Source organism: Talpa occidentalis, unplaced genomic scaffold (assembly GCF_014898055.3).
Source record: "Talpa occidentalis isolate TD23 unplaced genomic scaffold, MPIMG_talOcc4v2.1, whole genome shotgun sequence".
NCBI classification, from domain to species: Eukaryota; Metazoa; Chordata; class Mammalia; order Eulipotyphla; family Talpidae; genus Talpa; species Talpa occidentalis.
In genome coordinates, this window is record NW_026555331.1 from 41,000,560 (window position 1) to 41,027,565 (window position 27,006).

General features: G+C 35.3%; 1 protein-coding gene across 3 annotated transcripts in view; it reads right to left on the reverse strand.

Moving 5' to 3' along the window:
- The window catches only part of WWP1 (WW domain containing E3 ubiquitin protein ligase 1), an 85,845-nt gene that overhangs the window by 23,893 nt on the left and 34,946 nt on the right, over window positions 1-27,006 (reverse strand). The window contains exons 6-16 of one of the 3 annotated variants that reach the window (XM_037504428.2): window positions 25,102-25,239; window positions 24,945-25,008; window positions 21,571-21,755; window positions 15,207-15,543; window positions 11,296-11,391; window positions 7,705-7,879; window positions 5,520-5,574; window positions 5,350-5,434; window positions 5,097-5,225; window positions 1,969-2,044; window positions 1,790-1,861 (exon numbers count right to left, since the gene is read on the reverse strand). In XM_037504428.2, coding sequence (XP_037360325.1) covers window positions 1,790-1,861; window positions 1,969-2,044; window positions 5,097-5,225; window positions 5,350-5,434; window positions 5,520-5,574; window positions 7,705-7,879; window positions 11,296-11,391; window positions 15,207-15,543; window positions 21,571-21,755; window positions 24,945-25,008; window positions 25,102-25,239 — 1,412 coding nt within the window. Of the gene's footprint in view, window positions 1-1,789; window positions 1,862-1,968; window positions 2,045-5,096; window positions 5,226-5,349; window positions 5,435-5,519; window positions 5,575-7,704; window positions 7,880-11,295; window positions 11,392-15,206; window positions 15,544-17,936; window positions 18,043-21,570; window positions 21,756-24,944; window positions 25,012-25,101; window positions 25,240-27,006 lie in introns of those variants that run through there. The other 2 variants (XM_037504423.2, XM_037504435.2) reach the window with 2 other exon arrangements.

Consider the following 27,006-nt stretch of genomic DNA (forward strand, 5'->3'; position numbering starts at 1 on the left):
TAAAAAAAAGTAAATTTAATATTATTTTCAAAATTACACATTTCCTTATCTCCTACAACAATGCTTTTAACCCAAGAGATCAGTTGATCTGTTCCATAAACTAGTGAAGATGTATCTTAGTCTATTAAGTATTCTCTGGTTCACTTCCAATAATTTCTCTCTTCCCACTTACAGTGTTAGATAGCAGTTCTACTTTGGGTTAGTGAAGAGTTGGAAACAGAAAGGTTTTCAAGGTTAGGAAATACCCCTTTCCCCACTACCTGCCAAACTATACTAAAATACTTTAAAAGGTGACTTGTATATTTTTGATATTGAGGTACATTTAATGAGAGGTTAAAAAATCCCACTTTGGGTCCTGCTTATATCACACACACTTCATTTTTCAAGGAGCTCAGCTAGAGCAAATAACTTTATGATGAATTTATACATAAAGTATAATATCTCAAAACAATACCTATGCCACATTTTCATAATCCTTATAGTTTAAATCAAGTCGCTAGTAAATGGGATTTGTTTTTGTATAAAAATTAGTTATTTCCACTCCACATGTCAGAACCATAGCCAAGACTGGCAAGTCTTGGTCAGGACAGAGCTCACCAGTAGGTCTCTACTCCAAAGGCAGTCCCAGGCTCAGCCTTGCACATCAAAGAGACCATGATCCCAAGTCAGAGCAAAAGGCAAACCAAAGTCTACCACAAATTTAAATGTAGTCTTACTGAAAGAGCTTGCAACAAGTTGATCTGTTTGAACACTTAGAAACTTTGTTAACTCAAAAAAAAAACTGGTAACAGCTTTATAATGTATCTATCTTGATCAAACTCCAACAACTAGATAGATTAAGCTAAGATTTGAAAAGCTGATTCAGAGTAGTATTATTCAATTTTGTTTTGTGCAAAGTATATATAAAAGTCTCTGAGTTTCGATTCATATTGTAATACTTTAGAGGAGACTAAGGAGAATTTTATTAAAAATTCTCCACTTCATAATGACAATAAAACAAAAATGACAATATTTCAATTTCCATATTACATTCATTTATTCATTCACCAAACAGTTATTAATAGCTGCTACAATCAAGGTCTATTCAGGGCACTCTGTATAACAGCAGTAAACTAAGTTAGTTCCTGCTCTCATGGGGCTTACTTTTAGTAAGGAATACAAATTGTCAGGTGGTAGTATAAAACAAAGTACAATAAATGATTATAATGTGACTATGAGAGAGCTGGAACGAGAATGCAATCTAAAATAGTGTTCAAATGAAGACTGAACTCCTAACAAACACAAAGCTAAAGAATATGAAAATTAACATTAAAGTTAAGGGAAAATTTAAATGGGATACAGTATATAAATTCAACTTTAATTTGGTGGTGTTACCAAGATTTTTTTTGTATTAATAAAGTCTTAGCAAATAAGGATCTAAATGGATCAACTTGTTCCAAAAGCTGTTTATTTAAGCTTTATTTTAGTAATCTAATAGATGGTAGAATGATTTTGTCTCTCACCCTTACCATCTTTACCTATAAAATGGATATAATGATAGGAGCTATCTCAAAGGGGTATTGTGAGGATGAATTAAATTAAATGATAAATATAAATGCCAGTGCCAAGTATGTAGTAATCACTTACTACATGTGGGATTTATGGTTATTATTATAATGGGTACAGTGGTGATTACTGTTACAGTTGTGTTCTGAAATGGCTTAATATTTTTAAAACCATAACTCCCTTTAAAACTACAAAATACAGCGAGACAAGTTGTTCTGTTTTTTTCTGATAAAACCTTCCTTACCTGCTGGAAAGAATCCTCAAACAATGTCTGCCGGGACACATTGATCTTTACATGACTGGGTAGTGCATTAGACTAAAAAATGAAAATAACAACATAGTATCATGTAAGCTATGTATATGTATCTCATAAAGGTAAGACGAAATGATTATGAACAGAAGATCTATTTACCACTGTAGTACCTGGCACAAATAACGGAAGTGAGCGAGTTTCCACCTAAAGCTGCGTTCATAAGCAATTTGTGGACCACCTTTAGTTCTAGAGAAAAACAAAAGCAAATTACCTATTAATTCACATTGAAGTTACATATTTAACAAATGAGCATATCCAATTTTTACACATGACCACAGGAAGCATACCTGTTGGTAGAGAAATAAAGATATACATATATTGGGTCACCAAGGCCTAGTGCAGTGAGAACACACAACATAAACATAGGAGGATGGTTACTGCATGTATGTATGGGTCTTTTGTAAAAAAAAGTGAAATGATATTTTATGAAATCTACCACTATTTCAAAGAAAAGCTTTGATAACCCTTGGATCTAAGGAAGACAGAGGTTACAGAAAGGAGACATGGAAGGAAACTACCATATCTTAAACTTAACCTGAGACTGAAACAAATACTGCTGGAGATAGTAAGCAAAGCAAAACCAAACTCCTAAAACCAAGTGACATCAGGTCACATGGCTTGACTGGTCAGTGAGGGTAGAGAAAAAATGAGCCACATGCAAGGATAGGTTTTATAACACTGTTCATTTCATACTAAGAGGGTCTGGGCCCCATGCCTATTGAGTGAGACAGGCAAAAGAACTTTCACAATCTTAGGGAACATTTTTAAATGAATGGAAAATGTCCTCTTATATTGTTGTCAGGTTCAAATGAATTCATTCAATGCATGCACAAAATACAGAGCATGTACCTGGCACTATTTGTTAGTAAAACATGAAAATGTCTGTTTCTGTGAAGCTTTTATATTATTGAATGAGAGATAAGAAACAGAATGAGTAAATAACCTATACATGTAGGTGTTAGAGCGGGACAATGTCTTACCACTCCCGCTCCTCAAAAAAGGCAGTGTAAAAAGTGTGAGGAATAGTACAGAGAGAGTTTTTCAAAGTCGGTCATAAAGCAATATTTGAACAAATACATGAAGGGCATTAAGTTATATAGGTATTTAGGGGAAGAGCATACCAAGCTGAGAGAGTACAAGCTAAGACTCAGAGGTGAAAAGAAGCCTCAGGTGTTCAAGGTACAGCTATGTGGCCAGTGAAGCTGGAGTAGAGTGAATGAGAACACAAAATAAAGATGAGGATGAAAACATAATAGGGGTCGGATGTTGTATGGTCTTGGAGGATATTCTAAGGACTTTGCTTTTCACTGTTACTGAGGGAGAGCACTAAAAGGTTCTTTGCAAAGAAATGATTTAAATTTTTCTTCAAAATCAGTCTCTATATGGAAAGTAACATTATATGAGGTACAGGTAGAAAGCAGAGTGACACAGTTACCATTCGAGGTGAGAGCCCAAAGTGGCAGGAGTGGAAGTGTTGAGACATAGCTGCATATATTCTGAAGTCGCTGGTAACTAGAATTCTTGATGGACTATGTGTGACATAAGAGAGAAAGTGGAGTCAAGGACAATTTCAAGATTTTTGCCCCAAGCACATTATGCGTGGAGTTATATCAATTTAGATGGGAAATATCCCAGGTAGATCATGTTTTATGTGAGTCATCAGGAAGGAGTTGCAAGTAGATGTATCAAGTACGCAGGTGAATATATGAAGCAAAATTTCAAGTGAGAAATGTAAGCAAGGGATAAATACTTGAGTCATCAGAATATAGATGTTTTTTTAAAAAGCATGACACTGGATAAAAGTCACCAGAATGAGGTTAGACAGAATGAGGTTAGACAGAAAAGAGAACTACGGACAAAGAAAGCTCTGGGTACTTCAATGTAAAGAGGTTGTAGAAAAAAGGAGCACCTAATAAAATAGAGGGAGAAGAAAGACCAGAATGACAGAGGAAAATTCAAGTCCCCTGCATTCCTTCTGCAAGGTCAGAGAAATGCATTGTGTCAAATGCGCCTGGTAAGTCAAATAAGATAAGAATGCAAACCAACTCCTGGATTAATACTATGAAATGACTGGTGCTCGTAACAAATTCACATCAGAGTTGTTTAGAGGTGATTTTAGGATTAGAAACAGCAATACAGAGACAAGTCCTTCAGATTATTTTCCGGGAAAGGGCAGTAACAAAAATGAACTTTCACTGACTGGATTTTTAATTTTTTAAAGATTTATTTATTTATGCATACAAGAGCTGGGATGTGTGTGTGGGAGGGGAGGGGATATGGGGGTGAGAGGATTCACCAGAGACAGAATGGGGAGCAGAACAGATGGACCTACTGAAATACACTGCTGAGGGGAGCAACGGGAGAGGCAGATTAGGTCTGCCGTGCCTGACTGGATTTATAAGGTGAAAATTGGCGGGGGGGGGGGGGTGTCTCTCTATTTTTAATCTAGAAGGAGTAACAGCTAATGAAAATATCCAGAAGAAAAACTGATGATGTAGAAAAGAAAGATAAATGCTGAAACAATTATGCAGGAAAGAAGCGGAAATGATCTAGTACACCAGCAAAGGGAACAGATGTTAAGAACAATGATAGTGCACTACAGGGTCAGGAGGAAGGCAGACAATGGTAGGTGGGTAGATGTGACAGTAGGGTTTACAAAAGAACTTTTATAATTGCATCTATTTCCTTAGTGATGCAAATACATCACACCTAGGAAGGATGGAGAAATCTATCACATGTTTATTTTTCTGAAAAATTCAATTTTGTTGAAAAGCTCATGCCCTGAAATTGCAGTGGTATGATGTGGTGGTGAAAAGCACAGATTCTATAGACAGACTGCTCTGATCTGAAACCAGCTCTACTATTAGCTGCATGACTTTGCACAAATGAATTAGTTATGTCCCTAAGCCTCACTTTTTGCATTTGAAAAAGGAAAAAATACAGTATCTCTTTCAAGGGATTGTTGGCTAATAAAATGAACTAACATATATAAAATGCTTAGAACAACTCTTGGCATGTATGTAATCACTGTGAAAATACTTGCTATTATTAAGGAATTGTGTGGCACAAATCCATTCTCTAATAAGGTAGAGCAAAAACACAAATACTAGGATACTACTTATCTAGTTTACTTGAGCCAAAAAGTAAAATTTATTGCTGAACTTGAGGCTAAACAAGAAGCTAAACTTTATGTCCTCCTTAAACAGAACAGTTTCTAAAACTTCAGATTTTCACTTACACAGATGACTTCCCATTGCGAGGATCTTTGAATGTTGTTGTTCTGGTATTATGATCAACAAAGTACCTAACACCTTCCCGAGTATACCTAATTTCCCAACCTTCTGGCAAGGGCTCTTCATTCTGTAAGCTGAAAGATAAAGTACGGTCACAGGTGAATATTTTCCAGGCCCGTTCATCTGAATCAGGGTCTACCTGATTCTATCTACAGAAATGTGCAAGATGACTTAAGCGAGGCAGTACTAGATAGGTACCCTTGAGTTCTTGGATCTTCCCACTGGGTTGTTTTTGTGTTGTGATTCACGAAGTAAACTCTGTCTGTGGAATCCACTCTTTTTTCTATAAAATAGTGTAAGAACAGCATTTAATAACTACTTACTATATATAGCTTTCAGATATTTTTACCAACAAAATATTAACTTACCCCAGCCAGGTGGCAAAGGCCCATATGGGTCATTTTCTGCAGCTAACATTGAAGCCTAATAGAGAAAGTATTGGAGGAAAAAAACAATATTTAATATGAAAACAGAGAAAGATAAATAAGCAATTAGCAGAATCATATTTTATATTAACTCTCTTTAAAATACGATAAAGGAATATGAATACAGTGATTTTAAGACACAAAGTCCTAAAAATGCTATCAGTTAAGAGGAGTCAGCCTATTGATTAAAGTATCATTTTTATAAAATGATTTATCAATAATATGTTGACATCAATTCTACAGAAGCAAGATGAGAGTAAAGAGCAAAGAGAAAATTATGGTTAATGAAACCATATTATTTAAAGATAGAGTAATTGTCATAGTCTCTTTAAAATGCCTATTAAAAAGACCATTATTAAATTCCAAATTCATCTTTATACAAATAAACTTTTTTCTCACATTAGTACCTTTTATATATCCATACATATGTAACAACACACATTTATGCTTGCACTGTCACAATCCTGGAAATACATTCCCTCCAAAATGTAAAATTCAGCCAACAATTTTAAAAGAATGACAAATATAAACTAATAACCAGAAAACATAATTTCTTAACGATAATGTATAAATACATCTTGATGATGTAACCTATAACCTTATAACAAATATAACCTTATAACAAATATAACCTTCTATAACCTTATAACAAATATTAATTTAACTCAATAACTATTTCCCATTTCCTATCACTATTTTGCTTGAGACAGCAAATGTGTCCATCTAAAAATATTCCATGCCCAACTTCCCTTGCAGCTAGGCTGGTAGAATGACCTATTCTGGCCAGTGAGGTAGAAGCAGAAGTTCAAGTAAAAAGATAATGGTTAGTAGAAAAAAAATCATTTCCCTCTTCAAATCCACTTTTCCTTTCTTTTTGCTTACACTGTGGAAGTGAGGCCCAGAGACCAGCACTACAGATGATAGAGGTAAGAAGCATGAAGCATGATATGGATGGATGAATAAAAGGGCAGAAAAAAATGGGTACTTGATGTCACTGCTAAGTCAATGCAGTATTAGCCCAGACTTGGTGTTACATTTAGTTAATGAATTTCAATCTATTTAAAGAAAGATACTCTGCTGTGTGCAGAATACACTTCTGATACATATCAATTACCTAATTCTGCTGTTTTGCTAAGGTTTTCATGTATACAACTACATGCAACCAAAAACAAATGCACACATACATAATTTCTTGCTTGCTACATAGAACTAAATGATGGAACTGCACCACAGATTTCTGTACAAGTTACCAAAGAACCAGGAACTGGTGGCAGGAGATGTCATGCAAGGTTAGCTGACAACACGTTATCTGCAGGCTATAGCTAACCAAGAAACTAGGTCAACCTACAAATGAAAATTTCCTGTTTAATCTCCAAAGAAAACAGAGGTGAAAGAGCCAGCTCAGCTCAGACAGGATTCTGAAGAAAGAGTTAACTTTTGTGTCTTTCCTTCCTTTTAATCTGCCAGCTTCCACATTCTGGATTTCCTTAAGTTTCTTCAAAGCATACCCAGAGATGCCCAGTACTTAAAATTTATATTATCCATTTCCTAAAATCAAATCCATTTAATAGAAGTAGTTTTTTCCCCTCACTCTTCTTGTGAATGTTTGCTATGGCAATAAATAAATTTCTCATCGATCAAGTGTTCACATAACATTAGATTTCTGGGAAAAAAACTATATACAATCCTAGGGATATCTCTGGAACAAAATAGATAAAAACACTGTTTTTGAGAATGTGGGATGAAGTTCAGAGTGGTTCAATTATGGCAAAACTGGCCTTAAATAAAACCAGGAGATAAATGGCCTCATTTAAAAGAAAAAAGAAGTTTAAATTTAAGGTGGAGGGCTGGAAATGGTAAAGACATACTATTTTATTAAGAAATCACATGTATGAAATTACCAGTTAATAGGGACCAAAAAAAGTATGTAGTTATGTTAGACTAGAATTTTTTAAAAAACTAAAAAAAAACCCCAAGCACTTATGTGTATCTATTAATGATCAACCAAAATTTACTTTGTAAAAGTGTGTGTGTATATAACGTCTCCAAAAAAATCACCAATTAAAAAAGGGTAAAATGCTTGGAGGAAAAAGTTGGATTAACATCTTATAATTTACTAAATAAATACCGAGTAGAGGTATCGTTGGTTGAACTGTTGCATAGCTCCCTGCAGTTGGTTCCGCTGAGACTGCCACTGTTCAAAATTTCGGACAGATTCCATGGTAGGCCGCTGCCAAGTGGTAGTTCTGGTGTTATGATCCACATAATAAACTCTTCCACGATCATCAACTCTTCTTTCCCAACTACAACACATATAAATAATAAAATTAAAATAATTTCTAAATATAAAAACTTGAAGGTATTTAGCTAATACTCCAAATAATTAAAAAATCAAGTCTAAAACATAACTTTAAAAATGTAAATATTAGGGGCCTCCCTGGTGGTGCAGGTGGTTGAGCGCAGCGCTATAAAGCTGTCCGTAGCCTCTGCAGTGCCAGTTCAATCCCTGCTGGCTGCAGAGCAACCCACATGGCACGACAGACCTATCCTGTCTCACCCGCTGCTCCCCTCAGCAGTGTATTTCAGTCAGTCTGCCTGTTCTGTTCCCCACTCTGTCTCTGGTGAATCCTCTCACCCTCCCCCACATCTGGCCTGTACCCTGGTTCTTGTATAAATAAATCTAAAAAAATGTAAATATTCTTCAGGATAACTATGAACATGTAATTTTTTTTTTAGCTCAACTACCTTCCCATTTACCCATTAAAGATTGTCTAAAGAAGAGGCCACAGATTGAACAGTTTCAGTACTTAGCGCACTGCCCTTTTGATAAGCATTTACAGTATATCTAGCAATCTGTCCCTATGGCCACTGCCCATGTTCAGGATTTTACAAATTTAATATACAAATTTTTACAAAATTTTAATATACCTTCCTGCTGTTACACTACTGCCAACTTGAAATAAAGATCATATCTTGTCATTCCACCTATGACAGCTTTCTGGCCTGGCATAGAACTGAACCTATCTACCACTTTTCCTTCATCTCCCCCAAAGATCCTCAAGGGATGCATATGAGAGTCAAATCAACTACTTGCTGGCCCCAAACATCTCCTGTATTTTATTCTGTCATAACTTTATGTTTAATATTCCTTGAGAACAGAATGTATTTCCCTATTTCTCCATTGTCCAAAATTCTCCCCATCTTCCATGGTTCAGGTAACTTGCAGCCAATTTTTGTCATTAAGTTACACATTAGTTTAAGAATCCTTTTAGGAACCAATTTCACAAAAATAACATATTTCTTGCCTTATATTTTCTGTTCTCTGAATGTGTTTTATAATGGTAGATCTTAAGTTTCACCTAAAAGTTTAGATATTCTGAGTGACAAAGACAATAAAGAGAATATTCCAGGTACAGGCAGAGTGTACTGTACCTGGGAGAACATAAATAGTGTCATTCAATTAGATGTCAGTGCACTATGAATAGAGAGTTAGGAAAAATAAGAATGAAAAGGAAAAGGAAGATCAGTTTGTAAATGGCCTTAAATGAAGGCCTAATAGCATGAAATTTATTTAGCAACAGAAATATTTTTATTTATTTAAAACGCTCTATATAATTTTAATCATTGTGTAACACAGTTTTATTTGTAGCGAAATTTATAAGTCATATATTTGAACCACTCTAATATATCTTATCTTATTATATCTCAATAAGTTACACAGCTTAGGATCTCTATCTTTATCTAAGTATACCTTTCACTTCTTAAAAAATAACAAGGACTGAAACTATCAAAAGTCTGCAACTACTCTCAGTAATTCATGCCAACATTTGACAATTTTTTTTTTTAAGATTTATTTATTTATTTATAGAAGCACTGGGTACAGTCAGAAGTGCGGGAGGGTGAGAGAATTCACCAGAGCCAGAGCGGGGAACAGAACAGGCAGACTGATGAAATACACTGCTGAGGGGAGCAGCAGGCGCAGCAGGAGAGGTCTGAGCACCCTGTGGGACGCTCGCCAGTGGCTGGGGATCGAACTGGCGCTGCAGAGGCTGCGGGCAGCTTCGCAGCCCAGCGCTCAACCACTGCACCACCAGGAGAGGCCCATTTTTTTTTTTTATAATAAATTTTATTTTTATATTCCCCATACAATTGCAACCCCCCCATTCTGACCCCAATCCCTCCCCTCCCGCCCCCACCCCCAAAGAGTGTCTCTGGTTCATAGTTTTTTGTTGATTTTGATTTTCACTTTCTTATAGTTATTCATTTTCCTGGTCCCTTATTTAAGTTTTCTAGATTCCTGCTACGAGTGAGACCATCCGGTATTTTTCTTTTTCTTTTTGGCTTATTTCACTGAGCATGATCCCTTCCAGTGCCATCCATGTTGCTGCAAATTGCATGTGTTTATCTTTTTTGAATGCTGAGTAATATTCCATGGTATATATGTACCACATCTTCTTGATCCAGTCATCTATTTTTGGGCATTTGGGCTGTTTCCAAAGCTTAGCTATTATAAACAGTGCTGCTATAAACATAGGTGTGCAGGTGCTCTTTGGAATTGATGTTTCTGTGTCCTTTGGGTAAATACCTAGGAGTGGAATTGCTGGATCATATGGAAGCTCTATGTTTAGTAGATCAAGAAATCTCCACACAGCTCTCCATAGTGGTTGGACCAGTTTGCACTCCCACCAACAGTGCAGGAGAGTTCCTTTTTCTCCACACCCTCGCCAACATTTGTTGTTGTTAGTTTTTTTAATATGTGCCATTCTCACTGGTGTAAGATGGTATCTCATGGTAGTTTTGATTTGCATTTCCCTGATTACAAGTGGTGATGAACATTTTTTCATATGCCTGTTGGCCATTTGCATTTCCTCTTCAGTGAAGTTTCTTTTTAGCTCTTCTGCCCATTTTTTGACTGGGTTATTTTCTTTGTTGTTGTTGAGTATCATCAGCTCTTTGCAGATTTTTGTGATCAGTCCTTTATCATTAGTGTTGGGTGCAAAAATGTTCTCCCAGTCAGTGGGGTTTCTCTTTGTTTTTGTTATTGTCTCTTTTGCTGTGCAGAAGCTCTTTAATTTGATGTAGTCCCAGCTGTTTATCTTTGCCTTCACTATCACTGCTTTGGGTGATGTGTCTGTAAAGATGTCTTTGATGTGCAAATCCCGTAGTGTTTCGCCTATATTTCCTCTATATATTTTATGGTTTCAGGTCTTATGTCTAGTTCTTTAATCCATTTTGAGTTGATTTTTGTGTATGGTGTGAGGTAGTGGTCAAGCTTCCTTCTTTTGCATGTAGCAACCCAGTTTTCCCAGCACCATTTATTGAACAAACTTTCTTTGCTCCAATGCATAGTCTTTGCTCCTTTGTCAAAGATTAGTTGACCATAAATCTGTGGGTTTATTTCTGGATTTTCTATTCGATTCCATTGGTCTGTATGTCTGTTCTTGTTCCAATACCATGCAGTTTTGATGATTATGGCTTTGTAGTATAGTTTGAAGTCTGGGAGTGTGATGGGGAGACCCATTTTTTGAGGAAGTCCTTCAGACTAAAAGAGATATAATCTAACAAATACTGTTCATTGAACATTCGTTATTCACAAAAGCAAATCAAATATAAGAAAACAATATGCAGAATGAATCATTTTACATTATATTAATAAGTAAACTTTAAAATCATGTATATGATGAAATACAACTGAAGACAAATAAAGATGCTACATTACCCTGGAGGTAAAGGTTGTGGTCTCTCCCACGTGGTTGTTCGAGTGTTATGATCGACATAATAGGTTCTACCATGAGGATCTTTTCTCTGTTCCCACCTTCAATAAAAATGCAGAAATAAAAGAACCAAGACAATGTGAAAAATGACGCCTTATAGTCATGAAAATTAAAGGTAAATTTTACTTTAAAAGGATTTCTGCGTGTACTGTTTCTTTTCTCAATTGTGCTTTTCAAGTTCTTCTTTTTCATTAATTATTCCTTTTTCATTAACTTAGTAACTATAGTTATTATAAGATAGACTAGTATCTTAATTTCTTAAAAGTTACAAATTTTCAGAATTCCAAACCAGGAAACAGAAATTTAGTCAAGGACAGAGGAATTTTCAGCCTAACATTAAAGTTCAAAGCACAATTGTCAGTAATATTCATTTTTTACTGCAATTTCAAAATTAATACCTTAGAGATTTTAGTAGAAATCACCTTAAGTATGTGCTAATACTGCTCTACAAATATTCTTCCATATGTGGGTAATACTTTATTTTTGTGCACATCTATTTATCTTTGATTTTGGTAAGCCCCCAAGTTTATGGACATCTCAATTTTATTTTTTTCTGTTCTATCTTTAAGACTCTTTATCCTTATCCTCCCCACTCTTGGTTTCTCCTCTGTGACCCCTATTTCATTTTCTCCGGTCTTTATTCAATATAGTGTTGAAAGAAAATTTTATACATTGAAAATTAAAATCTTCATATATATGAGTTTAACTCATATATATATATTTTTTTCACTTTCAAAGTAGACTAAATGTAAAATATTTTCCCTTCAATTTAAACACTGGAATCCAATTAAATTTAAGTTTTTATTAGAGTTCTTTAATCTTTAAATGTTTTTCCTTAAATGATTTCCCTATAGAATGACCATATATATCAAAGCTATTCCCCAAACAAGATGCACACATGCATGCATATTTAACATGGCCTACAAAAAAAAAAATTAATAGTTTTCTTTTTTTTTTAATTAATTTATTTATTTATACAAGCACTGGGTACAGTCAGAAGCGCAGGAGGGTGAGAGAATTCACCAGAGCCAGAGCGGGGAGCAGAGCAGGCAGAAGGACCGAAGTACACTGCTGAGGGGAGCAGCGGGAGGCAGGGGAGGTCTGCGCGCCATGTGGGACCCTCCTCTGGTGGCTGGGGAGCAGCCGGGGATCGAACAGGCGCTGCAGAGGCTGCGGGCAGCTTCGCAACCCAGCGCTCAACCGCTGTGCCACCGGGGAGGCCCCAAAACATAACAGTTTTCTACATCTAACAAACTTAAGTCATAAAATGCTTAAGTAGTAACCATGATCAATAAAGATGCCCAATTGACTCAGGAACATAAAGATTGCTAATTATTACTTATTAAAATCACTGCGGTATAAATTCTATACCAGAACACACAAGCTATCCTGTTCTACAAAAATTTAGACATTCCTTAATTTCACTAAGGCATTTCACTAAGAAAAATAACTAGAAATTTCAGATTTATATCACTTGTTTCTAGATAATATTATAAGTTCAAAGAGCAGAATTTAAAAATGGAATTTCACTTTAAAGACATTTCAGCAATACTTGTAATACATACAAAGAGGTTACTGAGCTATAGGAAAGCTTAACTGCCAAAAATAAGCAAAAAGCTAAAAATTTATTGGTTAAAAGCTTCCTAATAATGGGACTTTTGTTATTTTGGGGCACTAATTCCTATAATCCATATTTGAATTTTTATTGCTATTTTCTAGCAAAGTTTCCTGGTTTTCAACCTTTCTTCACAATTGTTCTTTATTACTTTTAATTCACCTTGCATCTTTTTCAAAATTACATATATTTCATATAGCTAATACATATCTTCACAGTTATACAATTATAATGCAGCTTCACAAATGTTTAAAGTCATTGTCTACACAGCTCATTATTAAAAAAGTGCCTATTGTCCTTTAATTTCGTTTTCCATTCCCCAAGGGCAATTAATTTAAACTGTTTTAGCCGATTCTTTTAATATTTACCTTTTTTAAAAAAGCTTAATTTATTTACTACTTATTTCAAACATAATGTACTGATTTCTCAGTATGAGAAGATGAAGCTGTCTCTTTTCGGCATACATATATATACTGTTACACTTACTTCCTTCCAAATATATACACATGCTGTGTCTTTCCCGTATAGTTATTATCCTGACTATGTAAACCCTCTGGACAGTTGAACCATGGTACATAAAATTTCTTTGAAAATTGTCTCTTTTTCTCACTTCCTGATATCCTTGAACTTATTATTTGGTTAACTCCAAATACTTTTCTAGTTGCATAAAATCTCCTCAAAATATTCAGGCTCATTAGGTATTTAACTATCACACTAGACTTTTGAGTACAAGTGCAGTCACCAATCTCTAGACTGGCTGACTAACGTGCCATCATGGATTTTCCTTTCATCATTGTACTTAAGTTGCTTTTACTCCTTTTCCACCAGACTCCCAGTTCTTGGATACAGAATACTAGGTCGGATACAATTTCCCTCAATATTAAGGCACTACTGGCTCATTGTATTCTAGCTCATGTTGATTCTTAAGATTCTGATTGTCATTGTAATTAGTATGAAATCTGCTTTTTGCCTTTTTAAAAAAAGATTTATTTATTTATGCATGTAAGAGCTGGGGTGTAGACCAGAGGTGTGGGAAGTAAGAGGATTCACCAGAAACAGAGTGGGGAGCAGGACAGACCTCTCCTGACTCGCCCGCTGCTCCCCTCGGCAGTGTATTTCAGTCAATCTGCCTGTTCTAGTTCCCCCTCTGTCTCTGGTGAATCCTCTCACTCTCCACACCTCTGGCCTGTACCCCAGTTCTATGGGGACTACACGGGGGCAGGGGAACAAATCTTGTTTAAAAATGAGCAATGATGTAAAAAATAATTTAGAAAAAAAACAACATCCACCACAAAACACCCGAATATACATTCTGCTCCAGTGCTCACCAAACATTCTCAAGGACAGACCATGTGTTGGGACATAAAATGAGTCTCAATAATCTTACGAACACTGAAATCAGATCAGCATTGTTGGGGGATTGTAATGGTATGTATGAAACTAGAAATCAACCAAAAGAAGAAAGAGGGGGAAACTACAAATTTGTTAAGAATAAGCAATATGATAATGAACAACAGTTGAGTCAATGAGGAAATAAAAAATGAAATTTTTAAAATATATATAAAGATGAATGAAAATGAAGATGACTTATCAGAACCTATGGGGTATAGTGAAAGTAAAACTAAGATGGAAGGTTATACCAGTACAGCCTTCCTCAGAAAAAGAGAATAATCACACATCGGAAGTCTTAGCTTATACCTACGGGAACTAGGAAAAAAAAAAAGGTGAAAAATTAGTACCAGGAAGAAAATAATAAATACTTCATCAATAATAAAGCAGAGATTGAAAAACAGTCCATAAGATTGGTGAAACCTTTGAAGAGATTAACGAAATGGAGTTATCTTTAGCCATACTCACAAAATAAGTGAAAGGAAACACAAATAAATAAAATCAGAAATGAAAGAAAAGTTGTAACCAATACCACAGGAAAAAAAAGATCGTAAGACAGTATTAGGGACAATTATATATAAGCAAATTGAAAAACCCAGATCATGCTTAGTGATACAGATCATGTTTAGTGGTGACCTTAATGTAGTATATACACAGGATGACTCTCAGCGATGCACACCTGAAATTTGTAAATTGTACAATGCAATGCTACCTAAATTTACAAAAATAGTGCAGGTTAGATTCTAATTTTGATATCAAATTACTGACCAATGGAAAAATTCTTACACAAATATTCAATAGTTGCTACTAAAATGCTAAGTCTACTATCTTAAAAAATAAAATCTCACATACCCTGACGGCAAAGTTTCCATGTTGGTATTTCCAGACTGCTGTCGCACAGGTTCCACACACCCATCTGGCTGTCTTAATTTGGCCGCTTCAAAAGCAGAACTATTTCCATAACTAGAGGTGGCAGAGTCTAATATACTTCTAGTTTCAGAACCAAATGCTGCTCTGTTAGAAAGAATACATTCATTGTTTTCTGAGGAAGTTGGTATTTCTTGAACTGGAGGATCTCCAACAGTAGTGCTAGTGCAATTTGATGACAAAGTGATTTCTTCAGATACTACTGCAGTACCTGTGGCAGAAGTATTATCAATTGGTACAGATGAGGATGATTCTCCATTAACTGAAAAGAGAAAATTAGTAAGACAATCAAGGAATAAGAAACCAATAAACTCACCAATTATACTTATTCAGAGACCAGTTCACACTAAAATGTACCAGTTGCTGATGTAAGTTTATAGTTTTTGTTGCTCACATTTTAAAGATAAATACGTGAATAAAAATTTAACATATAACTATGTATACACACACACAGGCATACAAATAACCTTAGCAGAAATCATTAGAACAATAAATGTTTTTCCTCCAAATAATCAATTGAGTGAAAGTACGTATGGATCACATAAAAACTTTTTAATGATCTCTTTCAATCACCCTTTTCATATGCAAATGATAACTAATATAAGCACAATTTTTCAACAGTAGGAAATACACAGTGGCATTAACTCATAAGATAGTATTACAGGGGGCTGCAATAAAGTCCAGGAATTCATTTTACATTTTCTGTAGAAATAATACTGGAATAGAACGATACTTATCTTAATTTTCATTTTATATGACGGATTCATTTCAACTCTATCACTATAAAATTCAAATTAAAACTGGAAATAGATTATTGAACAAACCTGTTAGAAGACTACACAGAAGCACATTCATCCACATACAGCATGTGTAAGTGGTGAAATGTGAGCAAGTTCTGTGTGTGAAATATGGACTGTGTCTATGCCAGTTTTCTGCTTTTCATATTGTACTATAGCTATACCAGATGATAAAGTGTGTGTGGGGAGAAGGGCTGGTAAAGAGTATATGGGATGACTGTACATTTCTTTGCAACTTTCCATGAATCTATAGTTCTTTTTTTATTATTAAAGATTTATTTTTATTTATTTATGCATACAATAACTGGTATAGGCCAGAGGTACAGGAGGTGAGAGAATTCACCAGAGACAGAGTGGGGAGCCGAACAGGTGGAGCCACTGAAATACACTGCTGAGGAGAGCAGTGGGCGAGACAAGAGAGGTCTGCTGCACCACGTGGGTTTGTTCCCTGGCTGAGGATCCAATTCATACCACAGTGGCTGCCAACAGCTTGACAGCACTGAGACTTTAAACCCTACACCACCAGGTAGGCCCAAATCTTATTTCAAAATAAGCTAAAAAACAATTCTATTAAACTTGTGAAATCAGTTCTGTCTGATGTTTACTATATTGAACTCAGACCTATTTTTTTAATATAGCAGTAATCATATATTTTAAAAAGTCATCTCATACTAGAAGTTAGGGGGAAAGGAAAGAAAATGCTTTTTTTTTTTTTTTAAGAGGCATGTATTTTCATTCATTCATTTATTTGTTTGTTTGTTTATATATGCACTGGGTACAGGCAGAAGCGTGGGAGGGTGAGAGAATTCACCAGAGCCAGAGCGGGAAGCACAGCAGGCAGAAGGACCTAAGTACACTGCTGAGGGGAGCAGTGGGCGGCAGGAGAGGTCTGCGCGCCATGTGGGACCCTCCTCCGGTGGCTGGGATTGAACCGGTGCTGCAGAGGCTGCGGGCAGCTTCACAACCCAGCGCTCAACCGCTGCGCCACCGGGGAGGCCCTTTTTTTTTTTTTTTTTTTTAAAAATGTGTTCACCACTGTCCAAGGACTACAGTAGATATCATAGATTTATTTTTCCATTTAACTTGTGAAATAGTCCTGTAAGGTAGTCAATTATAAGTATTAAGCATTGTTCTTTTTATAAACAAATGAGCTAAATTTTGATATTAAATTTGTCCATGATTCACTTAGCAGTTAATACATTGAGAGGGAGAGCTGAAGTTTGAATCTAGCTTTATTAAAAGTCAAATCTAACTTCTCATTATATCATGACTTTCTCCCATTTTAGCTTAAAATAACTACCCATAACTACCACAGCAACTAAATTTATCAAATGGATCAAGACTCAAAAGTACAGGAAGCTGGGGAATAAATACTGTACAATACTGTCTCTGGGGAAAAGAAATCATTTGTGTTAAAATCCTTAGCAATTCCTTATCTGAAAATCTTGAGGAAAAGTGTGTTCCAGAATTCTTAACTTTCAAGTTAGTAAAGTAATATGGAACATATATTCTATATCACACTAATACCCTACAGCATGTTCTGGAGGCTACTTATTGTAATTAAACATAAAAGTATTTCTGCAGCAAAATATAGGCATAGTAAGTCTGTTAACCAATAATTACCTTCAAGTAATTTTCCCATCAAATGCATTTACCAAACAAAAATCTTGGTTTTATAAATTTCAGGATTTTGAAATTGCAGGTAAGGAATTAAACACATGTGACATATTACACACAGAATATGCACAATCCCACCTCCCATTACAATGAAAACTGATTTTTAAAATTATTTAGAAAAAGTAATACCATTTTCACACTGACACCTTAAAGGAAATTATTCTATCCCTTGAAAAGATACCTGAATTCATCCTCCTAAGGGATGTTAGATCACACAAAAGACATTGGTTAAGTGGTTGCTATCAACAGAGCAGGTTCCAGAAGTCTTTGTAAGCTGACCAATGGAATGTTGACAGTTGGATGTTTTATTAGATGTCACAAACAATAATCAGAGGAGGCGAAAACACTTAGCTAGCTGGGGGAATAATGAAGTCTATCACAGTATGAAAGATGAACAGCCCAATTCTGAGATACTATAAAAATCACACAGAGCAAAGCAGAGTGCAAAGAGTTGACAGTCAATGAGCTGTGACAGCTCTTCTTTCTAGCTGTCCCTGCTCTCTGCCTCTGCTCCTTCATGAGAAAAGGAAAGAATGATAGTATCTGTTTAGAAAAGATATTATGAAGTGAAATCAGTAAATTGGATATATAGTGTTTACAACACAACAACACAAATGTTAACAGTTATTATTATGACTGTCTTTGGCTACCTTGCACTTACTGTGAATGTCAAGGAAATTATTTATAATAGCACCTACATTTCAGTTATTCACGGTTTTTTTTATTTTCAACTTAAAATTTCAGACATGGGATAAGTAGAAGAATGTGGGAATTGATATTATCCACAATGGAAAGAACCTATGAAGCATTTGACAAGCTGTAGCGCGTAACTAAGAGATTCTACAGTGAGGAAAGGCTCAGCAAATCCATCTCACCTCTTTATCAACACCTGAATATGCCCAAATGCTAAAACATGCAAAGAGCTGATAGTCAATGGACACTTTCACCAATTTATTCAAACAAGTAAATACTTTAGGAAGAAGAGCTAAATTTTTAAATTCCATATCCTTTTTTTAAATTTTTTTTTAAGATTTATTTATTTATACAAGAACTGGGGTACAGGTTAGAGGCATGGGAGGGTGAGAGAATTCAACAAATCAACAAGCAACTATAAACCAGAGACACATTGCAGGAGGAGGCGGGGAGGAGAGGAGGGATGAGGGTCAAAATAAGGGGGGGGCGGAACCATGTGGGGAATATAACCAAAATGAAAATGCATACATTGTGCAAAAATGAAAAATGATGTAAGAATTATATAAAATATATTAATAAAAAAGAAATATTTTTTAAAAATTCCATATACTTTAGATGAAGAGCATTCAACATACACTTTTCATGAATCAAAAGTAGACTTAATAACTGTCCTGCTATCAAACAACTTTCAGAAAGAATAAAATTAGATCTACCATTCTTCATCTACTGATAATTGCATTTAGCAAATAAACTCATTCATTTCGGCACATCAGGAAGTTCTGTAAAAAATGTAATTTTTTTAATGAGTATATAACTAGGGTTTTTTTTTTCCTTCACATTTTTTGGCAGGGGCAAGTATTTGATAATTTAAAAACTCTTCTGGCCAAAAAGCACTAGATTCATGCTTTATTGTGAACAACTTTGATACTCAGATAAGCCATTTTTCTGTTTTGATATTTTTTGAAAATAAATATTGGTAACCCTCAGACTATTTCTTAAAAAGGAATTTTAAGTTAATTTAGAACAGATAATACAAGGCAGAGTTCCATGAAACTCACTCCTGAATTTACCCTTGGAATTTTTGAGGATGTTTTTGAATATTATGGCGTCTTCTGTTACTGAGCCATCAAAGATGGGGTATCAATAATAGTAGCTATTTTAACTGGTCTATTCTTAGAGATAATTCTGAATAATCTAAGATGTTTCCTTTTCTGTTTTGATAACAGATACCAGAGATGAATATTCTTATAAAAAAGTAAACTATAGGGCCTCCCCGGTGGTGCAGTGGGTTGAGCGCAGCACTGTGAAGCTGCCTGCAGCTTCTGCAGCGCGGGTTTGAGTCCTGGCTGGCCAGGGAGATACCCACATGGCATGGCAGACCTCTCCTGTCTTGCCCGCTGCTCCCCTCAGCAGTGTTTTCCATCAGTCTGCCTGTTCTGCTCCCTGCTCTGTCTCTGGTGAATTCTCTCACCCTCCCATGCCTCTGGCCTGTACCCCAGTTCTTGTATAAATTAAATCTTTAAGGAAAAAAAAAAGTAAACTATGGTGGAATCAAAATTAATGCAGTTTTGCTCACTAATTACACCCTGGATATATGTCTTTATCTTCTTTTCATTTCCATTCAGCTTAAATGACAAAGTTTTACTTATTATGGGCACTTAGGATTTTTAAGTCCTTCCCTTTTTTTTTTTTTAAAGTTTTATTTATTTATGCATACAAGAGTTTAGGTGTAAGCCAGGGGAAGGGAGCGGTGGGGTGTGTGTGAAAGAATTCACCAGAGAGAGTGGGGAGCAGAACAGGCAGATCCATTGACATACACTGCTGAGGGGAGCAGCAGGCGAGACAGGAGAGGTCTGCTGTGCCATGTGGGTTACCTCCCTGGCTGGGAATTGAATTCATACTGCAATGGCTCCTGATAGCTTGATAGTGCTGAAACTTAACCCCCTGCACGACTAGGGAGGCCCCTCCTTCCTTTTTTTTTTAATTAAAGGGCAGCATTAATAAATTTTTAAAAATTTATATGTAATTCCCAAGTTCACAACAACTCTCAGGGGTACAGCATGGAAATATTACCCCAATCGTGGGTAATAAATACACAATTATATTAGTATTTTCACCTAATTACATCAGTTACTTCTTTCCATATTTCCATTTTATAATACTTTCCCATAAACAGAAAAACATAGAAGACAACACAGTTTTTGGAATCAAAATATCAGGATTCTAACTCTGACCCCCAACACACATTAGTAATCTTAAGTCCTAAGATGTCTGAATTTCAATAGATTCATCTGAAAGAGCTCTTTCACCAAAAAGCAGTTAATGAAATTGATAGCTAAGTCCATTAAAAATCAGGACTATAAAGGAAATCTTCTATAGGCATTCTATACTAGAATAATGCTTATTCTTGGAAAATATAAAGCTTTCTGAGAGCTGCATCACCTCAAAGTACATGGTTCTCCTAACTTACACACCAAGAAAAAAAAATTTGTACAGTGACAGGTTAGAAAAACCTCATTACTGGGCCTCCCTGGTGGCGCAGGGGATTAAGACACAACCTATGAAGCAATCCGCAGCCACTGCAGCATGAGTTTGATCCCCCGGCCGGCCAGGGAGAAACCCACATGGCGCAGCAGACCTCTCCTGACTCGCCCCCTGCTCCCCTCTGCAGTGTATTTCAATCACTCTGCCTGTTCTGCTCCCTGCTCTGTCTTTGGTGAATCCACTCACCACCCCCACCTCTCGCCTGTACCCCTGGTTCTTGTATGCATAAATAAATCTTAAAAAAAAAAAAAAAAAAGAAAAAACTTCATTACTGATAAATCAATAAACTCATTGAAATTCTTTCAGAAATAATTCTATATTATTAACTGAATAGTATTATTTATGGCATAAAGTCTAAGAATCTAGTTAGTGAAATGTATTGTGATCTCTAATATATTTTTAGATGTGCCTAAATAATCTAGAAAAATTCAAATTAAGAAAAATTTCAGGCATTATAATTTTTAAATTTCTTATCATAGAAGTAAAGATTAAAGAGAGGGTATACTAAGTATAGGACTGTTACACAAAACTTAACTTATTTTTCATTTAAATAATATGTCACAAATACTCATGCTTACCGGTGTCATTGGTAGGCTCAGATGTGAGTGGTTTTGGAGCTGGTGTATTTTTGGGTCTGGTAGAAACCTGAGGCGGAGGTGACGGTATGTTGTCTCCATTAACAACATATGAACAGCTTGAGTTTTGGATTAAAGAGCTTGGAGGTACATGATTATCTATTCCATTAGTGCCTTCAACAGTCAACCTTTTAAAAAAAGATGCCTTACTTCAATGAGCTAAATACAATTAAACAGCTTTTTATCAGAAAGTTAAGAAAGGTTTACCAAGTTCTTAACATCAAAGCAAAGTGACAGTTACAGAAAGTAATGAACAAGAATATGGTATTTATTACATTAAAGTTAAAAATACTCTCAGTTCTAAGAGTATCCATACCGGCTGGTAGATGTGTACTAAGACATACAAATATACCAAATCAAAATCAAATTCAATTCCTCAAAATAACAAGCAAAATGTATATTTTAAGTGTAAGAATTTTAGTCATTTTAAAATGCTCTGAAATTGTTAAAAAAAAACCTCAGGAAACTTACAGAAATCAATTCCTAACTACTGTAATTGTATTGAGTACTAGAAAACAAGCAGAAAGTCCTAATTATTGATTATAAAATATTACTTGAAAGCATTAAAATTGTAAGTTCACAATGATACAGCTATGTTATCAAACAATTTAACTCTTATTGGCAGTGGCTAGGGAGTTGGATGATAGTTAAGTGACTAGGAAAAACTTATCCAAATCTGCCACCCTCTATTTGTTCTCCAGAGAGCAGTAATGATTTTTTAAAACTATAAATCAATCTATGTCCCTTCTCTGCTTAAGATCTACTACACTTGGCAGTTTTCTTATCATCATCAACAAAGCTTTTAAAAATCAGTCTTCCCGCCCTATTTCTGATCTATTTTTCTCCAACATCCACCTTGTTCAGCTTGAAGTAGATAAAATTTATCAATTGTACTGAATATGAAAAACATGCTTAGTCTTCAACTGTTTATTATAAATTATTATACATGAGGCACTAAAATTTTAATGACTAAAAAATTATCAAAAAAGTTAAATAGTACATTCTAGACTTAGAAGAATTTGAGAAGCAAAAATTAACTGGAAATAAACTCAGGTTCTTTGCATTTGCTATTTTCTCTACCTAGAAAGCTCTTCCCTCAGAATTCTTCATGCATTGTTGACTTGATATTTTAATTTTAGCTCAAATGGCATTTCCTCAGAGATGATTTCCTGACATCTCTCTTTAAAATGTGCTTCTTTTCATTCCTGTGATCTTATCCTGTTTGACTGATTTCATATAGTTGTTAAGAGTGTTATCTCTGACAAGCAAATTCATTTCTTGATTACTATCTACCTTTATCCCAATCAGAACAAAAATTTCATGGGAACGTAGCTGGTATTATTAAGTGCTTGAACTAATATCTGGCTCCAGTCACTCAATAATATCTGATGAATAAATGAGTGAATGATTGAATGCCACGTGCCTTTCCCTTATTATGTAGGTACTTGGAAGGAACTATGATTAGGAAGTTAGAACAGGTAAAGTTTGAAAAAAGCTCCTAAATATTTCTGATCTGTATACCCCACCCCAGTGAGCCAGCAAGAATCAGTGATCCAGGAGTTCAAGTAAAAGAACCCATCTGAAGTTCTCCTGGTGATTTCCAACTAATTTTTGATTCAACTGTGTTACTATGTAATAAATAATAGGTTTCAGACTGGTGGTGCTTCAAGCTGTTTTAACCATCTAAAATTGTATTTCAGGGCCTCCCTGGTGGCGCAGCGGTTGAGCGCTGGCTTGCGAAGCTGCTCACAGCCTCTGCAGCGCTGGTTCGATCCCTGGCCGCAGGGTGAGGGTGCCACATGGCGCGCAGACCTCTCCTGCCGCCCACTGCTCTCCTTAGCAGTGTACTTCGTCAGTCTGCCTGTTCTGCTCCACACTCTGGTGAATTCTCTCACCCTCCCACGCTTCTGACTGTACCCAGTGCTTGTATAAATAATCTTTAAAAATAAATAAATAAAATTGTATTTCAAACATAACAGATTCTCTCACATTTTAATAAACCTGTAACACCCTTTCAGTCCCATCTTCCCAATGTAAACTATAATATGGACACTAAATATATTTAAATCAAATATAATCAAAATATATACTTATTTGTTCAACCTGCTCAAATGTGGATCATTTAATAGTCACTTAGGAGTTTTGATATTAGTTACTCTGTAGTTAATAAAGATCAATTTCATATACAAGCATGCTTTCTTAAATGCAACAAAGACAATTTTATAGCAATATATATTTTTTTATTTTCAGATATTGATCCTATTATATTTGATCTATTAAATTCTTTTATTTTAAGTTATTTTACTTCAAACAGAAAACCTCTATTAATTGTCATCAAACATGAATGCAAAGATGTTTTCTGAATTGCCAGGATGATTTCTTTCCCTTTTTTTTTTTTTAAATGTTTATTTTTATTTATACAAGAGCTGGGATACAGGCCAGAGTCATGGGAGGGTAAGAGGATTCACCAGAGACAGAACGGGGAGCAGAACAGGAAGACGGTCAGAAAGCACTGCTGAGGGGAGCAGCCGGCAAGGCAGGAGAGGTCTGCCTCGCCATGTGGGATTCTCCCTGGCTGGCCAGGAATTGAACCGGCATTGCAGAGGCTGCGGGCAGCTTCACAGCGCTGCACTCAACCCGCTGCACCACTGGGGAGGCCCTGCCAGGATGATTTCTGAGGAAAAGTCACATCTATGAAGCCTTAATCTTCTAGTGACCTATAGGAAGCTGCCAATTCAGAGAGCAGTAAGATACCCATTTTACCAAACAATCCAACTCTATTCATGAAAAATGCTTAAATACAGATTTTGAACAGCTAGTTCCATAAAAATGAATGAAGCACTGATATATGTTACAACATGGATGAACTTTATGCTAAGTAAAAGAGATCAGTAACAAAAGGTCACATAGTGTATGATAATATTTAAATGATATGTTCAGTGTAGGCAAATCTATTGATAAAGAAAGCAGATCAGTGGTTGCCAATGGTAAGGTATTAGAATGGAGGAAAGACTACTCATAGGTATAGTTTCTTTTTGAGGGTGATGAGAATGTTCTGAAATTAAATTGTGGTAATGGTTATACAACTATGTGATTACACTGAAATGAGTATTTTAAAAGGGTGAATTTTATGATATGTGCAGTAAACTTAATAAAGCTGTAATTTTTTAAAGCTACTTTGACAAGAATCCAACCAAATGATATATCTAGAAATATGCTTTTAAGTTCTATGGCAAAATTTAAATTATGGTTGAAAATTAAAAACTTGGGGAAATATTCCATTACTTTGCCACAAATACTAAAATAAAATATTCTACCTGGTAGTTGTCCTTGCTGAAGGCTCTCCATTTTCATGTAAGGCATCACCATTTTGCTGTATTTCTACTGAACAACAAAAAAGAAAGAAACTAGGTTTTTATAATACTTTGTTACTTTTTTTCCTTCAAATTTTAAAAACATATAAAGTTAGCTTACTAGCTGGAGATGAGCTGCAGTTTGTTAGATTTTCTTGCTCAATCACCAATCCATCAAGCACAACTGTCAATTCACCCGTTTGCACTATGCCATTCTTATTTTCCATGGAGAGCTTTAATTGCTCTTTCACTCTTTCCACTAGGAAAAAAAAACAACGAAACAAACCTAATTTAAAAGTTTTGTCAAAAAAAAAGTTTTGTCACATATAAAAATGTTTTAGTAGTCAAAACTATGTATTAAGAATTATTCTAATTTAGTACTTGATGGCTATATGTGGAGGGAATTATTTGCATTGCCAATTCAAATCTGCCTGTACCACCTTAACTAGTTAATAACTTTATTCCTGACAATGAGATATTTTTCCCTGGCAATTTAAGAAATAGTAGAATTGGGAGGGACAGTATCTCTTACATATCAGTAGCTAATGCTGGTGACATTAAGGTAAGAAAGTTAAAAATACCACACCTCAGCAGACACAGTAAATAACATCCATAATTTAGAATGGAGTTCTAAAGTGATCTGAACACATACATTAGATAAATTAAGGTGCAAATGAGGGTTTAAGCCCACAGAAGTTCCAGAAAATGTATCAGAATCCTGGACACCATCCTACTAGGCTTATTACATAAAATAAGTCAAGCCTAAGAACTACAGGCCCACTAGGATTAAAATGTAAGTAAAGAATTCCCCTGTAAGTTACAGTTGAAATTTTTACTGGGAAAACACAGATGATTTATGTTGGGTTAATTATGGATTTTATTTAAATCTGTGGATGAATACAGCAACTTCCTGTTTTCCCCTAAGTTGCATATTTCCTTTAATATACTCTGATAACAAATACCTCAACACCTCCCAAATTGAACTAGACCTCCTTCAATCAACTTAAAGAGTCCAAATGCTAAGCCAAGAGGGTGAATGAAAAGCAACCAGAATTTTATCAGTTATAACCGTATGTCTAAATCCTACAAAGCTGTCTAAAGTCACATTAATTTTCTATTACTTTTAATTAAATTAAGCAATTAGGAATCAGAAAATCTGTGTTCAAGCCATAACTCTGCAAGTACTTATGCTCTTGAGCAAGTAATTTTTTTGTTTGTTTTTTATTTACATTTTAAAAGGACAGGTTAATTCGGAAAAGGAGAAAGGAGAACAGAGACACCTGCATAGACACTGGCAGACAGAGAGCTTCCACTGTCACTTTGTAAAAGGAAAAAGGTTTGTGAGAAGAAAACACCTGCATAGTTACAGGCGGGTGGGAGAGCTGCCGAGCAAGTCGCTTATTAAGTTATTTTATTAATAAAATGAGTGACTGGGATACATGCCAGCAGATTTCTTCTTTTTTGGTAGTACTATGATTATCACAAGATTTAATTTTTGAAATTAATTACTTTCCTTTTGTTATGGACCCTTACCCAACCACCCCAAATTCATTTATTGCAGTCTTATCACTCAGAAGGTGACTGTAGGTGGGAACAGGATCTTTAAAGAGGTAATTAAATTAAAATGACTTAATTAAGGTGGTCCTAATCCAACATGACTGGTGTTTTTATAAAAAGAAATCTGGATATAGACACATACAGAGGTAAGACCATGCAAAGATACAAAGAGAAGATGGATACAAAGAGATTGTATACAAAGGCCTCAGAAGACATCAACCCTTCCAACACCTTGATCTTGGACTTCAGGCTCCTAGAACTGTGAGAAAAAACATTCCTGCTGTTTGAGTCACCCAGAGTGTGGTAATTTTAGAATGACAGTCTTGGCAAGCTAATACAACTTTTAATTACCCCCACAAAAATTTACTTACTAAGGATATTTAGGAAACTACTACTACTATAATTTCTGAAGCCATCACATTTACAAATGTATGAAAGTTTATAAAATTTCTTTTTTTCTCAGAGCATA